The sequence below is a fragment of the Xiphophorus maculatus genome, chromosome 19 (genome assembly GCF_002775205.1).
Source record: "Xiphophorus maculatus strain JP 163 A chromosome 19, X_maculatus-5.0-male, whole genome shotgun sequence".
Classification (NCBI taxonomy): domain Eukaryota; kingdom Metazoa; phylum Chordata; class Actinopteri; order Cyprinodontiformes; family Poeciliidae; genus Xiphophorus; species Xiphophorus maculatus.
In genome coordinates, this window is record NC_036461.1 from 1,542,016 (window position 1) to 1,558,103 (window position 16,088).

The following is a 16,088-nucleotide window of genomic DNA, read 5'->3' on the forward strand; positions in this document are numbered from 1 at the left end:
GGAGGGATGAAGGTTACATTTTGAGGGTCAAAGTGGAAACCTCTTTATTTCCCTCAACCCAGACCTCATCTTTCTCTGAGTTTATTTAAAGTCTGCAGTGTCAATATAATCGATCTTTTGAAAGCAAAACATTTTGTTCCTTAATGATAACGTTCCCAGTAAACCTTGGCCCCTCTGAGAGCCTTTTAGTTGGTTAGTTGTGTGTAAGTAGAAAGGCTGTTTGAAGAAGTGTTTGCAGCATTGATTTAGCATTTAGACAAATATAAGTATTTACTATATTTCAAGTAAGGAAGTTTATTTATTTTTATATACTTTGCTCAACAGACAATTACATGCAATCCAGATTAATTAAAAAAGTGAAATACAGTGAACCAGCCACATCCTTGCAGTTATTAAAGAGTTTTCTGCAGAACTTAGCTCCAAATTATATGTAAATTAATTTAGATATGCTTTCACTGAGCATCTTTTTTTTTCTTGGCTCTGATTGACTGAGCTCCAACAGCAGAGATCAAAAAGCTTCAATGTTAGCTTCTGGAGTAAGGCCAGTTGATTTCCACTGTATGTGTTATTGCATATTAAGGCAATATTATTTGCAATAACACAATTTGCAATATTTGTATATTACGGTAAAAGGTATAAATGTTTTAAAATAAGTGTTTTAAAATGGGGTTTTAGGCTCACTGTATCCCTTTAAAGTGAATGCTACAAATCAAATACAGCATTCTGCATTAACTAATTGTACTCTACATCAATCATTTCTTGCAGTACACAACTTAAAGTACATAAACATGCAAATAAACAACTAAAAAATGTTGGGAACTTAAATCTGACATTATTCCCAGTACCTGTGCGCCCCGTAGTTCATGCCGCCCGGGGTAGGGAGCCATACTGCCTGTTTCTACTGTTCTGGAACTTGTGCTGCGTTGTTTGGTTTGTTCACTGAGTACAGAAAATGATTTATAATGCAGCACAGGCGGCAGTAAAGCTTTATATTTTCATCCATTACGGTTCCAAATCTTTGATCTGTAGCGCTCTGTTTCCTCGCTTTTATTTTGGCATCGATTGCTGTAGAGGAAGTAGCGGAATTTGTACGGAAGTGACGGAATGTGTGCGGAAGTTGTCATTTAGCGCCAAAGTTGAGCAGTGAGAGGAGGAAAAATGGATGTTTCTCACAAAATAAAGACGAAGGTTTCCACCGGGTTCAAGATGAGAGGCCTTATTCTTCGACCGTATGTATTTATTACTCATTGAAGAGTATTAAAAAAATATCTGAAAATAAATAAATAAATAGAATCACTAAGAAGCCTGGATGATTAGAAGCTTTTAGTGTTTCCGTCATTTTACAGACTGCAAATTCATTAATACATTTTCTCTAAAAAGTTTTAATCCTATATCAGACCGTTTAGGAATTATTTTAATACCGAAACATGAAGTTATGGCTGATAGTCAGTTGGAGGGCTGCTGACTGGACGTCCTAGCAAATCAGTGGGAAGCTTAGTGGAAGGAAAAAGTTGCACAAGCTTCACATTTCTTGAATTAAATCACACCAGAACCTAAGAGGCGTCAGAAGCTCATTTTCTGGGCCGAGAAGAAAAATGATAAAAATGAACAGAAATATGTGTTAGAAATATATCTCTAGACTTTTTGAATACAAATTAACATTTGGATCATGTTATAATTTATTCAAAAGCATTTTTGTTTTTTAGAAAATAAAGTAAACTTTCAGTTGTCATTTTGAGTTTTACTTTGAAATATTTTACTGTACTCATTGATTGATTGATTGGGTTCATTTACATTAGATATTAATGAGCATACAATATTGTCATAAATATATCAAATTTAGAAAAAAAAAGCTAATTTTCATGTATATAAATATATATTAAAACTGTACATAAAGTTGGAAAAAAAACATTTTAAGAGGATTATATCAAAATAACACAAAATTCCTCAAGAGTACCTAAACATCAAACAAAGATGAAAAAGACCTATAAATATATATTTGTTATTATATATTATGTATATATCTATTCCGTTTCATGTCATTATTAATGTTTCTGCTGTTTGTGTTTCAGTGAAGCCAGCAGGTATCTGGTGGAGGTTCTGGAGTCGGTGGATTCCTCTGAACTGGATGATGTTGTTGAAAAGGTTCTGGACGCAGTGGAGAAGCAGCCATGTAAGTTTAATCTGATGATGACGATGAAGATGAGCGTCCTTCGTGTTCCTGACCTTGCTGTGTCTTCATGCAGTGACCTCTAACATGATCGAGCTGTCTGTGGTGGAAAGCGCCGTTCAGGACTGCACTCAGGCCGGGGATGACACCATGTGAGTTTCCTCAGTCAGGTCAATGTTCTGGTTCATTTCTTTTCTAACAGGATCATTTCAGCTAATAATCTCATAATTATATAGATATTTTTTATCGGTAGTGCAGTGTCGATCAGAAGTTTTTATACGCTCATCCTTGGCCTGATATGATCAGATTTATTATCAACACTGGTTACTACAAAGTTAGCTAAGCTAACGCTAAAGCTTCAATTGTAAACATTCTTTCCTCTAACATTAAGAAGCCGTGCTAACATGGTACTTAGCATAAGCTAATGCTTTATACTTCAGTTAAATTTAAATGCTGAAGCCATTCAAATTATATAACAAATTATAGCTCATATGTCTACTTATTCAATAGTTTAGCATAAAAAGGAAATTGAAAATGTTCTTTATTTTGTTTATATAAAGTTTTTGATTAAAATTAATTACAGACCCAAAAACTAACTCAATTAGAAATTTTAATCGAGTCCAAGCTCTAGTTAAAATGTTTTAATTATGCTTAAAAGCCAACATTTCTGATCATTGGCGCGATGTCAGAAGCTACCAGGGACTTTTATCCAGGCACCACTGGAAGGTGGAATATGATGTAAATACTATTAAAATCAAAACTGTAGTTTGTTGTAAAATCATTTCAATAAATCAACATAAAAACGTAGATATTCCCATTTTTATTTCTGTCCAGGTAGAAAACCTTTTAGAATATTTATTTTTGATATCTATATTATATATTTATATAATATTATATATATATAATATTATATATAATATTTATTTTTGTAATGTCGCTCAGCTCTGTTGCTCACATGACCGACCTTTCCCGCCTAGAGACAACATGTTCAACATCATCGGAGCTTTTGACGTTCCCAGATACATTTACAGTGTGGAGAGGAAGAAATTTGTACCGTGAGTTTTTCCCCTGCATCCCCTCGGCTTGTCTTGTGTTGCTGCTGCGAGAGGAAAAGCTCTTCCTCTGCGTTCCTTTTGTGCAGGATCAGCATGACGAGCCACCCGGCGCCCGGTCTGTGCGGTTTGGCCAGAGATAAAGCTGAGCTCTTCAGGGAGCGCTACACCATCTTACAGCAGGTCGGTAACATCCCAGTCATAACGGTAAGGTTGCTGTTTGTTGTTTTAACCTAAATGTGATTTTTATTTTTTGTTTTTAAGCGTACGCATCGCCATGAGCTGTTCACGCCGCCGGCCATCGGAGCTGCTGTGGTGGAAGGTCAAAACAAGTTTCAGGTGCAGAATCTACATTAATCTGGATAAGATAAAAATGATTCAGAGCCTTAATTCATAACGCATTAGTTGATTTCTTCAGCTGAGGACGATTGAAGCGTTGCTCGGCAGCACAGCTAAACTGGGAGAGGTGATTGTACTGGGAATGATCACACAGCTGAAAGAGGTGAGCTGCAGGAGAGTCTAAACTTTCTGACATTGTCCTCCTTCTACACAGAATCAAAAGTTGCTTGAAAACATTGAGGAACATTTAAAATCATCTGTGTTCTTTTTTAAAGGGTAAATTTTACCTGGAGGACCCGAGTGGGACAGTACAGCTGGACATGTCCAAAGCAATATCCTTAGATCGATTTCAGTTTGCCTACAGATTTAATATTTTACACGGCATCAGGTGGATTTTTTTCCTTAGCTGCTGTTTCACCAGTTTCATAATGGTCTGTACACAGAGTCCTGCTTTGTGCTGGCAGAAGGTAAGATTCATTTTACATTATTTCTACACCTGTAGTCCTAAACATAAACCTGGATATTGAAGAAAATGTGTTGAAAGATGCTTCATAAGCATAATGGTGGCAGCATAATCTATGGATTCTATAAGAAAACCATGAATGAGACGTCAAACATTCAGCCAGAATGATCCCTGACATGTTGTTGTGAGCACAGCGAGCTAAAGGTTAACTGCACTAACCCTAAAGTGGAAATCCTCAACATTAGTGAACACAGTATTGAGCTGAAGGTAATGCTAAAGCACTATACCAACATGGTAATTAGTGGAAGTATTTGTAAACCTCTACTGGAATTTCATCAGCACTATGAATATATTTCATATTTATTCTTTGGAAGAGAAAGAAAAATGTTATAAAATCAAGCAGACAGATGGTCAGGATTAAGTGTTACTGTGTCTGTTTCAGGTTGGTACGAAGACTTGGTGTTCCACGTTAACGGCTTTGGATTCCCCCCAACAGAGCCTTCGTCTGCTACAAGGTCGGTGCTGCTGGACCTTTAAGGTTTTCTCACACCTCCTAGACTCTTCCTCTCAGAGTTTGCTGATGTTTGCTCTGAATTCAGGGCGTACTACGGCAACATAAACTTCTTCGGCGGTCCGTCCTCCACCTCGGTTAAAGCTTCGTCCAAGCTGAAGCAGCTGGAGGAGGAGAACGAAGACGCCATGTTTGTGATCGTCTCTGACGTCTGGCTGGACAGCGTGGAAGTGATGGAGAAGCTCAACGTCATGTTCTCAGGTCTGATTCTGCAGCTTCTCACATTCACCACAGAATGATAGCCGCCTTATCGTCTTGCTCTTTCTCTAACAGGATATGCTGCTCTGCCTCCAACCTGCTTCATCTTTTGTGGAAACTTTTCTTCTGCTCCTTATGGAAAAACTCAGATTAAATCCCTCAGAGGTAAGAGCTTGTAGTTCGTGGAGCAAAGCAGCAAAAATATATTTCAATAGTATTGTAATGGACTTTTAGGGATAGATTAAGAAAAAAAATCATTTCAAGAGTGAATTCAGAAAATTACAAGCGTAAAGACGTAACATTACAAGAAACAAGTCTTAACATAATGACAATAATCGTAATTACACCAGAATAATTGTAATATTTTGAGAATAAAGTTGATATTTAATGACAAAGTTGTAATAAAATCAGCATAGTTGTAATAAAAGAGTAAAGTCACAATATTATGAAATAAAGTTTTATTATTATGAGAAAGTTGTAATATTCATAAATTGTAATATTAGGATAATAATGTTGTAAAATTACCAGAATAAAGTTATAATAATAAGATTATACATGAAATAAAAAAATAAAAATCTTAGTCTGGACCTTTAAACTCTGTCATAAAATTTGACCAGGAATAAAGTTTATGGAAAAAATGGAATCTATTAATTGTTCAGTTAATAGATTGAACCATCTATTATTTGGTTCTGACTGATTTTTGAGCATTTTTTTACTTGCAATGTGTTTTTGCAGAATCATTAAAGACCCTGGCTGATATCATCTGTTCGTATCCCAGCATTCATAGCAGGTAGGGTCTTCCAGCTCTCACAGATCAGCCTGTATCTGAACCGGGTCGTTAATGTGAAATGTTTTTCTGAACGCGTAGCAGTCGCTTTGTGTTTGTTCCTGGCCCGGAGGACCCCGGCCCCGGCACCATCCTGCCCAGGTACGCCTCCAGTCTGATCACCTGTGTTCCTCTGAGCTGGAAGCTGCTGAACTGAACCGTGTTTCTCTCAGGCCGCCGCTGGCAGATCACATCACACAGGACTTCCAGCAGAGGGTCCCTGGCTCCGTGTTTACAACCAACCCATGCAGGTGAACAAACAGGACAAAACATCACCTGGAGGGTCTCTGGTTGTTTTGCATGAAGTGACTGTAAAAATGTGATCTGGTCAGGATTCAATACTGCAGCCAAGAGATCGTCATCATGCGAGAAGATCTGGTCAACAAGATGTGCAGGAACTGCGTCCGGCTGCCCAACAGTAACCTCGATATCCCAAATCATGTGAGTTTATTTTGTCTGAGGCATCAGAGGCAAATACAGAACCAAAACATTCACACCACTCAAACCTTTTCACATTTTGTCACATGAAAACCAACACAAAGTGGCGCATAAATCACAAATGTTGCATGGGTTTTTATATTTTATTACAAATAAAAACTCAATAAAACTGTTTTTAAGAAGTAACCTAATTAGAAAAGAATAAAAATTCAGACTCCGTCCATAAAGACACTAATGGTAGATTTTCATAAGTGTGTAGTAAGTATGCCGGACCAGTAGGGGGCACTGTAACATTGCCAAAGCATGAAAAAAGCACTATGGGGCACCATGTTTGTTACTTGTGAGAGTGACGCGTATAGGAATGTTTGTGTTGAAGTTCTTCCACTCTGGGACCCATTTTAAAAACTGATTGTTTTGGTGCTGAAATGATTAATCAGATAGTAATTGATTAATCGTTAACTGGAGCAAGCAGACTCAAAAAAGGCTGTTTACTAAAAGAGCGATGTCCTCTGTGTGGAGACAGAAAGCCTGTGTGTATGAACCTAACGTCGTCTCCAGCTGGACAGGAACTGGAACTTCTGCAAACTGCTGAGTCAGGGGGGCTGAATACAAACATACGCCACACTTTTCAGATTTGATCCATTAAAACCATGAATAATTTAACTTCTACTACTTTATGTTGTTCTGTCACTTAAATTCATTAATACAGTCAACTTTATAAATGAAAAGTTAAGGTGTTGCTGGAGAAGCTCCTCCATGTTGGTTCCATTTCCACTGAAACATCCTCTTCCTCTTCCTCCTCTTCCTCTCCAGTTTGTGAAGACCGTCCTGTCGCAGGGCCACCTGACTCCTCTTCCTCTCTACGTCAGTCCGGTTTTCTGGGCCTATGACTACTCCCTGCGGGTCTACCCCGTGCCCGACGTCATCGTGTTTGCAGACAAGTACGACCCGTTCTCCATCTCCAGCACCGACTGCCTGTGTCTCAACCCGGTACCAAACGACTAAAACAAGAAGTTTCCCTCTTTTCTTTAAAAGATGTTTTAATTTTAGCTGCTTCTTCTTTCCTCCAGGGCTCGTTTCCTAGAAGCGGTTTCACGTTCAAGGTGTACTACCCATCCAACAGAACTGTTGAAGACAGGTGGGACATGTTGTTGTAGTTTTTGACTTTCTCCTTTCTTTTCTCCTTCAGACTCATGTTCATAATTTAATATTTCTGTCTTCACAGCAAACTTCAAGGACTTTAAGGAAAATCCTTAAAGTCCTTTAAGGACTTCCAAACAGCTCCAAGCTTCCAAACAGGCAGCTTGGAAACCTGCCTGTTTCCAAGCCTTTGTATATTCCACTTGTAAAATAATAATAATGCATTTTGAATTTGGATAGTAATCAAATACCTGATTTTTATGTTTGTTGTGTCTAAATAAAAGTTTTATTCACTGAAATTAAAATGATCAGAATCCTTTTTATTCTAACACTCGTTTGTATGAGAGTTTTACTGCATATTGTTTAAGCAACAAGGTTTGAGAAAATCATATTTAATCTAATTAATTCTTTTCTCACTTGTGAGAAATTTCTATCGCGAACTTCAAGAGAGCCAGGAGGTTCATCTAAAGTAAAATTTCATCAGTCAAATTAATGACAAGGTATCAGGACTATATTATAGATCAACGTAAAACGTGTCTTATTTAATAAATGTATTTAATAATTAAGGAAAGCAAACAAAACAGGAAGTTTTTGAATAATAAAATGTCTGAGCTCAATAAAGACATTTACTTTTCAGTTGTCCTCGTCTCTGAGAATAAAGAAAATTGTCCAAGCCTAATTTTTAACATCTAATATTCGGCTGCAATTTTGAGGAAAAAAGTTTAGTGGAAGGAAAAAAACAAGGCTTTCAAAGCTGGAAACACCCTGAATACAATTTTCCCAGCACCAGAAAAGCACATTATTGAAAAAACCAGATGGCTTGCTGTTGCTCTGTGTGACCCGGTCAGACCGGGTCTCTCAACCTCTGCTTCTCATCGTCACATTTCTCTGATTCTTTAAATTCTTCTTAGTATTTGGTAGACTTGCTTTTTAAAGTGTCTTAAACTTTTTTGGGTATCCTTATAGAAAGTTTTTATAATAATTAGAAATTTTGTCCCATTCCATCTGACAGAACAAACTGAGGTATGTTCATCCGTTTTGTGAAATTATACATTGATGACATTAAATTATGCTTCAAACCAAATGTTTACAAGTTACTGTTGAGAAAATAATATAGAAACAAACTGAACATGTAGAAAGACAATAAAGCCAAATGGTTATTTATGAAAAGTTTACTGTCCTATTAACCATTCCTGTAAGTTTTCTTTACATTATCATCGCGATAATGTAGTTTTGTTTTTAAACCTTTAATTTCAAAAGGTATGTGATTTTGGTTATTTCTGTTAGATATGTATTTGTTTAACGTCTTTTTATTCCTGCTGTGTATGGATCTCATGTTTTATGTGGTCGTGTGGGTCTTTAACGTCTCCTGTACAGATGCTTTTGTTCTGCCTTTTCATTAAGAACTATAAATTAAAATAAATAAGAACTCCTTTGACTCGACTTTTATTTTGAAAGTATCGCTCTTGTAATCACCATGATGCTTATTTTTACATGCCTTTTCCACTAACTCTTATTTTTGGATGTTATACAACTCACAAAGAAAAAATACTTTCTAAAGCACCAACACATTAGGATTTTTATAGATGCTCTGAAAGTCTTTGTAACTCCGAGAGTTTGAGACGATCTGCTGGCTCGTTTCCGCTTGAAAAGTGGGTTATATCCGGTCTGATTATAAGCTTAGAAATTGAGGATCGTTTTGAGTATTTCAGATAAGATACAACCTTAAGGTAAGTTTGTGGCTGATGTGTTTGCAGCTGGAGCAGGCCTGTCACATATTGGGTCAAAATCAACACAGACGCGGCTAACATTAGCTTAGCTCGGTGCTAATTTATCGAAATGTTTTGGAACTTGGACCGAAAATGACAAACGGCTGTCACTTGATTTATTGCTCTGTCTTTTAAGGTCGTTAAGAATAAAAGTCCAAACTACTAAGGTCAGTTTTTACGCTTATGTTATTACGTTTCCCAGCAGCTAAAGCGGGTTTTACTCTGAATATTTAAGCTTTTAAAGTGGATCAGCTGGTAGTTTAGCTGCTGTTAGCTAGCCCCTAACAACGTTTGGCTAATTAGTGGGAAAAGCCGTAAAATAAATTCATCTTTTGTTGAAGCAACATGTTCTGACGCAGAAAATATTTGAACATTGCCAACTTTAACAGGAGTGTGTTAATGTAGTCTGGGGCACACACACACACACACACACACACACACACACACACACACACACACACACACACAGAGGGGCATTTCTCCATCCACCTCCTTGCAAAGTCTCTCACTGAGGTTGTTTTTTTTCTTTCAAGTCTAACAATTTTGGAGTTGATTTGGCTTTATGTTTTAATTCTGACACAATCATGTCTCATTTTCTGTTTTCTGGGAGAAGGCACCATATTTTCTATTGATGCAGGATTTCTAATACTCTGTAACAAGGTTCTCTGGATCTTAGGAACAAAATTAAAGCCCACAAAATCACACATCCTCTTTGTTTTGTTTATTTTGGGTAGCATACCCAAAAATTGTACACTGGTATGACATATTTTTACTCTAGTAAAAGTAAGAAGTAGCTGACTAAGAATTTACTCAAGAGTAAAAAAGTATTTGATAAAAAAAAGTGAGTGCCTGATTAGAATGTCTAATTTAATATTTAAAAATTCAGTCATCAGACAGACAAAAATATACTTATGTGCAAATTCTGTTATTTCACCATGAATCTCATTAAACCAATATTTACTGTATGTTAGAACAGGGTAAAGTACTTCCAGTGACAAAATATAATATTTACTATATATTTTTTTTTATCCTAAAGTTATTCAGAAGATAGAAAATAACAACAAAGCTTATATAAAAACAAGATGTCTCCTGCATTTTTTCGTTCAGTAAAGTTACTCTGTGGGTAGAAATCCAAAACTTCTGGTCATGTAAAATGAGCTATAGCTCATTATATTAAAAGATACAGTGCATAAAAAGTAGATTTTTCCCAATAAACAACTCAAGTAATTGTAAGTGGTTATAGGGAGACGCTGACATGGCAGAGCGGGAGGCAGGCATGGAGGAGGACGCAGGAAATCCACCGGCCAGAGATGGCGATGACGGAGAGGACGAGGCTTTTTGGGGTGGCAGGAGGCTTTTCAGGGTGGTGGACAGGCGGGACGAGGACGAACAGCCGGTGGACGAGGACGACGAGGAGGCGCCAGAGTCTTTTGAGCTGGACTCTCCGGCAGAGCGCAGCGGCCACATCGCTGTCGTTGATAGAAATATCATGTATGTGTGGGGCGGATATAAGGTAGGAGCTGAACCACGTAATCACACTTTCAGTCATTATTTCAGTTTTCTAAATCATATTCTCTTTTGTTTTTTTAAACAAGAATGGCCAAAATCATGGATTCTTTGATTTATACCTGCCCAGAAATGAGGTGTGGACCTACAACATGGAGTCAGGAGTTTGGTGAGGAAATAAACGGTGGACTTCCTGTTGTCATTTCTATGGACGCTGCAGTTAAAACATCATAAAAACGGTTGGACATGTCTGCAGGATGAAGCATGTCGCCGGAGGGAACCTGCACACGTCCATGTCCGGCAGCTGCGGGACGTGTCTGGATGGGGTCCTCTACCTGTTCGGGGGGCATCATGCCAGAGGAAACACAAACAGGGTATGCTGAGAGAACAATTAATCAATTCATCCCATGATGAGTTAAAAAGAGCTCAATAATTTCCATTTTCATGATTGTTTTTCTCGTTTCCTTCCACCTAAAACTGGATGATGACAGTCTTCAGGCTGGCGCTTTGCTCTCGGTTTACGCTTTTTGGAGGATCGTTTTACTTGCAGAGATTTCAGTCATTTTATTTATTGTTTTGTTTATATTTAAAATGTCTTCCATTGTTAAATGTTTTTAAAAAATGAAAGATTATTCATCTTTAGGAGGGTGAACCTACATTATTATGCCAGTACTATTATATTTCTCAAAATGGTCTGAAAAGAATATTATTATTTATCGCAGTAACTTCTGGGCCAAATTGTGTTGTCATGAAAGGCCTTGTTGAGTGTTTAAATGCAGCACCGGCCCTGTTTTCCTTCCAGATCTACCGTCTGCCTCTGAGGGCGCCCAGCCTGGTGTGGGAGGAAATGAGGGACCTGAAAGGACTTCCTCCGTCCCCCAAGGACAAGCTGGGATGCTGGGTCCACAAGAACAGGTGACGTCTTCCTTCCCCTGCCGTGTTATCGGGTTTGTTTCTCCTGGATGATGTGATTTCTTTATCTTTTATATTTGCAGACTGATTTTTTTCGGTGGGTACGGCTACACTCCGCAGGGATCTCATCGAGGGACTTTTGAGACCGATGAAACGTCTTCTCTTAATGTCTGTAAACTAATAACAGCATCAAATGTAGAAGATAAGATCCTTCTTTTCCAGAGGCTCTTTGAATGTTGACGTATTTATATTTATTTGTATTTTGTGCATCAGTGGGACAATCCTGAACGAGGCTGGAACAACCACATCCATGTCCTGGACCTGGACACTTCAGCATGGAGTCAACCCATCACTCAGGTGAAGACGTGCAGCAGCGCCACCTTATGGGCATTAATGCAAACTGGGGATGAACGATGCATCTGCAGTGACACCTGCAAAGAGAGGTAGAATAAATGAATAAAGAAAAATAAATAAATGAAAAAGAATCAAGAAAAAATAATAAAGTGTAAGTAAAAAAGAAAGAAAGAAAAATTTATATTTATTTATACAGACCAGAGCATCGATGTCGACCCGGTTTCTCAGAGTTTCATCCCAATTAAAAAGCCATTACAGTGATTGAGTGGTTCTGTGTGGTTCTCTGTGGTTCTGAGTGGTTCTCTGTGGTTCTGAGTGGTTCTCTGTGGTTCTGAGTGGTTCTCTGTGGTTCTGAGTGGTTCTGTGTGGTTCTCTGTGGTTCTGAGTGGTTCTCTGTGGTTCTGTGTGGTTCTCTGTGGTTCTGAGTGGTTCTCTGTGGTTCTGAGTGGTTCTCTGTGGTTCTGAGTGGTTCTCTGTGGTTCTCTGTGGTTCTGTGTGGTTCTCTGTGGTTCTGAGTGTTCCTGTCGGCCTGTTTCAGGGGAACACGCCGTCCCCCAGAGCAGCTCACACGTGTGCCACGGTGGGAAACCGCGGTTACGTGTTCGGAGGGCGATTCAAGGTGAGCAAAGCTCTGCTCTGTCCAGTCTGTATGTTTTCTGCCACAATACTTTTATTACAGTTATATAATGTTAAGATCATAAATCCTTCAGATGAGCCATTTAAACAGTCTGAGCTGAAGGTTTACTGGGATTTTTTGGTATTAATTATGTAAAAATAGTCAAATTGAGTTACAGAAATGCAAACATTCAATATATTTTGCTCCGATCCTCCCAAACACTTTTATTGTTGTTCTCCAGAATTACAGACTGAATGATTTATACTACATCAACCTGGAGACGTGGGAGTGGCATGAAATGTAAGTTTGAACTTGGACTGTGATCACAACTAGTGATTATTTTAGTTATTGATTAATCTGTTAATAGGATAAAAAAAGCAACATTTCACTGATTATTCATGTGTGCCTTTTATATGTAATATTAGAAATGCAATAAAAGATGCAAATAAATTATTCAATTCATTGTTTTATGTCCTAAAATGCAATAACAGCAGCTTGATTATTTGTTGAAAAGAAAGCATCTTCAGGAAAAACATTAACATTTGTATTTTTTTTGTTTTTAGCTTGAAATGGAGGCACTGGGTCTCATTCTTGTTCAGATTTTAGATAAAGATGTTTAATTTCTGTAAAAATCATGCAGATTATACAACGGGTTGAAGCAGAAATGAAATCTAAATGAATCATCTTCTCTTGATTTGTTTTCTTGATAATAAAAGGAAAAACGGACTCATTCTGACCCGTTTTGACTCATTCTGACCCGTTTTGACTCATTCTGACCCGTTTTGACTCATTCTGACCCGTTTTGACTCATTCTGACCCGTTTAGACTCATTCTGACCCGTCTTGTTGCTGTTTCTGCAGGAGCGTTCCTCAGCATCCTGTGGGCCGGTCCTGGCATTCCTTCACTCCAGTTTCACCAGATCACATCTTCCTGTTTGGAGGTTTCACCACAGAGAGAGAAACACTCAGTGAGTTTTGTATTTGGATTCCCAGGCTGAGTGATCGTTTGAACAGGAAGTCATTCTGAAACGCTGTACCGATCCTCCAGGTGACGCGTGGTTGTACTGCGTCAGCAAGAACGACTGGAAGCCGTTCAAGCACAGCTACATGCAGAGCCCCAGGTAAGCATCCTGTTCTGCCGAACGCCTCTCAGCTGAACGCCGCCTCTCAGCTGAACGCCTCTCTCTCTCTGCGTTGCAGGCTGTGGCACACGGCGTGCTCCGGGCCGGACGGTGAGGTGTTTGTGTTCGGAGGCTGCGCCAACAACCTGTTGTCTCATCAGAGAGCTGTAAGCTGAAAAACCTCCAGGTTATGACCACTTCCTGTTTCAGACCGTCTCTCATCCTGTTTTCGTCCTCCGACAGGCTCACAGCAACGAGCTGCTGATTTTTAACGTCCAGCCCAAATCGTTAGTCGGGTGAGTGTTTAAAGCTTCAGGAAGTAACTTTTATTAAAATATGGTTTTCACATTTTTGTTAAAGGAGCAGTATGAAGTAAAATCAACTTATTTGAACTTTTGATCGCGTTTTAACTTAATTCGCTCATCAGAAACATTCCAGGACTTTTGCCTTGATTCTTTCATGCATGTTTGAGAAACCATTTAATCACCATGGCAACCATTCAGCTGTTCAAAATGCCTGGTGGTACCTAGCCCCGCCTTCAAGACACAGCTCCTCCTATGAGCTGCTGCCTGTCAGAGCAGGACCCACTCTGCTCCTTCAGACTAGCCAGTAGCAATTAGCAAACGCCTGGTGGAACAGCTGAGCCACTTCTCAGAGCAACGCTGGTAAAAACGTTTAGATGATGACTTCCTGAAAGAGCAGGAGTTTTTAGAGACAGAGGCCCAATTTCAAGGCATTAAATTATGAAATAACTTTTTTTTGCAAACAACCAATCAGAGCCAGGAGGCGGGTCTAGCGCTGTCAATCAACCTCATAAACACGCTGCGAAATGTGTTAATAGCAGAGAGTCAACTCATCCTTACAGGAAAACCGCTGTCGGTGGCCATGCTAACTAGCATTAACTTTCACAACAGGCTTTATGATTGACAGCGCTAGGACCCGCCTCCTGGCTCTGATTGGTTGTTTCTAGTTAACACCGGGAGACGGCAGAGGAGACACAGTTTTTCTGTTTCATTCTATACTGTAACAGTTTCAACTAATATATAAAAATAATTTTTATAAAAGTTGCAGCAGGAAGTGTTCTTCTTTTAGCCGCTAACGGACCTGTGCTCCTCAGGTTCTGCATGGAGGCGGTTCTGCAGCACCGGGAGCGGCTGTCCTCTCACTGGGACTGCCTGCCCAAACACCTGCTGCACAGCCTGAAGCAGAGGATGACCCGGGTCAACACGCTGGGCTCCTAGAACCAGGCAGAACCCACCAGCTAGCTCTGCTGGAGCGCTAACGTGTGAAAACATGAATTAAAAAGACAAGAAGAAAGAAAGTTTTCTATTTCTGATGACGCGCCCAGTTATTTTCCTGCACAGCCAGGAGAACATCTGGAATCTCACCAGAACTTTTGGAAACGGGCTGACCACAAGGCCGACCAATCAGGATGGCCCTCAGAATCGACCCGCTTTTCTGCCCGGCAACAGCTGGCCTCAGAGGCAGCTGCAGCTGAAAAACAGATGTTTAAAGATGAGGACAGGAAAAAACAAACTGGTTTAAAGTTCAGTTCTGGTTCTGAGGTCAGCTTTTCATTTTGTAAGTCCACACACAGCTGACTGTTAGGGCCAGACAAAGAGATTTATTTATTTTTTTTAAGTATGAGGGTGAAGTTATAAGATTACCAAAAGAAAGTCGTAAAATTACTAGAAAAAGGTTGAAAAAGGTTTGTTGTCCAGATCAGTTTGTGATTCTGGTTTTCACAATCGTCTCAACGTTCTGCTACTGATAAAACTTTTTACTTCATTTGTAAAACTGATGAAGTATAACTTCACAAGATGCTCAATATTCTTCATTTTAATTTATTTTTTGTGTTGAAGTTTAAAATTACAATTTTATTCTCATTATTTCAACTCATTGACTTTTTTTCTCATGAATTAAATCTTGTAATATTATGACTTTATTCTCATTGTACGAATTTCCATATTTTTTTCTCATGTCACAAAGTTTTGCTCGTGACTTATTTTTCTCATCGTGGCGCCAATACTTTGTTGTACTGTTCTACAGTAATAAAGCCACAATTTCTTCTGGATTATTGAATCTCAGAAAGTACAAATGTATATTTGCTCTCATACATAAAAATCCGGAGAAGCTTCCAGAACCCTTTAGATCCAAACCTGGGAGCTTTTTGGCTTCAGTCCAGAAGAGGAAACCAGAAACGTCTCCTCTGCTTCCTTCTCAACCTGAACAGAAACTCTGAGATGTGTGTAAATCTTTAAATTAACTTCATGCAACTGTAAAATTGTGAAATCTAGAGGTACATTTGTTTGAACACTAAAAAGTCCAATCCAAGCAGAAAGGCTGGGATCATTTAGCAGCAGGTTACCTGGTTTCAGGTCATTTTGCTTCAGATCTCGGCAGATTTCTGCTTGGAGAGACGATCCGGTTGCCTGCTGGTTCTGATCCGTCTGTACAGCTGTAAATAAAATGGCTCCTGTAGCGCTCTGATGTCGTTGCACTGAAACGCCGCTGTGTCAGTTTGGCTTCGTTTGCACAAAATTACCTCCTGTAATTGTAGGTACCGTAATTCAAGATTGTATCCAAATAAAATGAAAAATACAAGCAAATTGAG

The 16,088-nt window shown here is 38.9% G+C and overlaps 2 protein-coding genes across 3 annotated transcripts; both read left to right on the forward strand.

Annotated features, from left to right (window-relative positions):
• The first annotated feature begins 1,118 nt into the window (after positions 1 to 1,118).
• On the forward strand, positions 1,119 to 7,499 carry pole2 (DNA polymerase epsilon 2, accessory subunit). The gene is made up of 19 exons (XM_005801293.2): positions 1,119 to 1,229; positions 2,073 to 2,173; positions 2,247 to 2,322; positions 3,148 to 3,225; positions 3,312 to 3,405; positions 3,487 to 3,561; positions 3,641 to 3,724; positions 3,837 to 3,893; positions 3,980 to 4,028; positions 4,467 to 4,539; positions 4,624 to 4,796; positions 4,869 to 4,958; positions 5,529 to 5,583; positions 5,662 to 5,721; positions 5,793 to 5,870; positions 5,952 to 6,060; positions 6,871 to 7,047; positions 7,128 to 7,195; positions 7,283 to 7,499. The coding sequence occupies exons 1-19, from the start codon at positions 1,159 to 1,161 to the stop codon at positions 7,299 to 7,301; spliced, it is 1,587 nt and encodes a 528-aa protein (XP_005801350.1). The 5' UTR covers positions 1,119 to 1,158; the 3' UTR covers positions 7,302 to 7,499.
• A 1,219-nt stretch (positions 7,500 to 8,718) lies between these two features.
• Positions 8,719 to 15,326, forward strand: klhdc2 (kelch domain containing 2). 2 transcript variants are annotated; one of them, XM_014469623.2, is made up of 14 exons: positions 8,719 to 8,927; positions 10,210 to 10,479; positions 10,562 to 10,641; positions 10,729 to 10,846; positions 11,275 to 11,387; positions 11,468 to 11,552; positions 11,658 to 11,741; positions 12,277 to 12,357; positions 12,596 to 12,654; positions 13,215 to 13,321; positions 13,402 to 13,474; positions 13,554 to 13,641; positions 13,718 to 13,770; positions 14,592 to 15,326. In XM_014469623.2, the coding sequence occupies exons 2-14, from the start codon at positions 10,222 to 10,224 to the stop codon at positions 14,713 to 14,715; spliced, it is 1,323 nt and encodes a 440-aa protein (XP_014325109.1). In that variant the 5' UTR covers positions 8,719 to 8,927; positions 10,210 to 10,221; the 3' UTR covers positions 14,716 to 15,326. The 2 variants fall into 2 exon arrangements, with proteins under 2 accessions (XP_014325109.1, XP_023207952.1); XM_023352184.1 differs by lacking the exon at positions 8,719 to 8,927 and having other exon boundaries at positions 9,796 to 10,479.
• Positions 15,327 to 16,088: the final 762 nt, after the last annotated feature.

What these genes read in the sequence shown, in the direction of transcription:
- pole2 (XM_005801293.2), top strand. Translation starts at nt 1,159, where the DNA reads ATGGATGTTTCTCACAAAATAAAGACGAAGGTTTCCACCGGGTTCAAG. An exon ending in AAGGTCAAAACAAGTTTCAG is followed by an intron (nt 3,562 to 3,640) that starts GTGCAGAATCTA and finishes TGATTTCTTCAG; the next exon opens with CTGAGGACGATTGAAGCGTT. An exon ending in ACCTCGATATCCCAAATCAT is followed by an intron (nt 6,061 to 6,870) that starts GTGAGTTTATTT and finishes CTTCCTCTCCAG; the next exon opens with TTTGTGAAGACCGTCCTGTC.
- klhdc2 (XM_014469623.2), top strand. Translation starts at nt 10,222, where the DNA reads ATGGCAGAGCGGGAGGCAGGCATGGAGGAGGACGCAGGAAATCCACCG. An exon ending in ATGTGTGGGGCGGATATAAG is followed by an intron (nt 10,480 to 10,561) that starts GTAGGAGCTGAA and finishes TTTTTAAACAAG; the next exon opens with AATGGCCAAAATCATGGATT. An exon ending in CCAGAGGAAACACAAACAGG is followed by an intron (nt 10,847 to 11,274) that starts GTATGCTGAGAG and finishes TTTTCCTTCCAG; the next exon opens with ATCTACCGTCTGCCTCTGAG.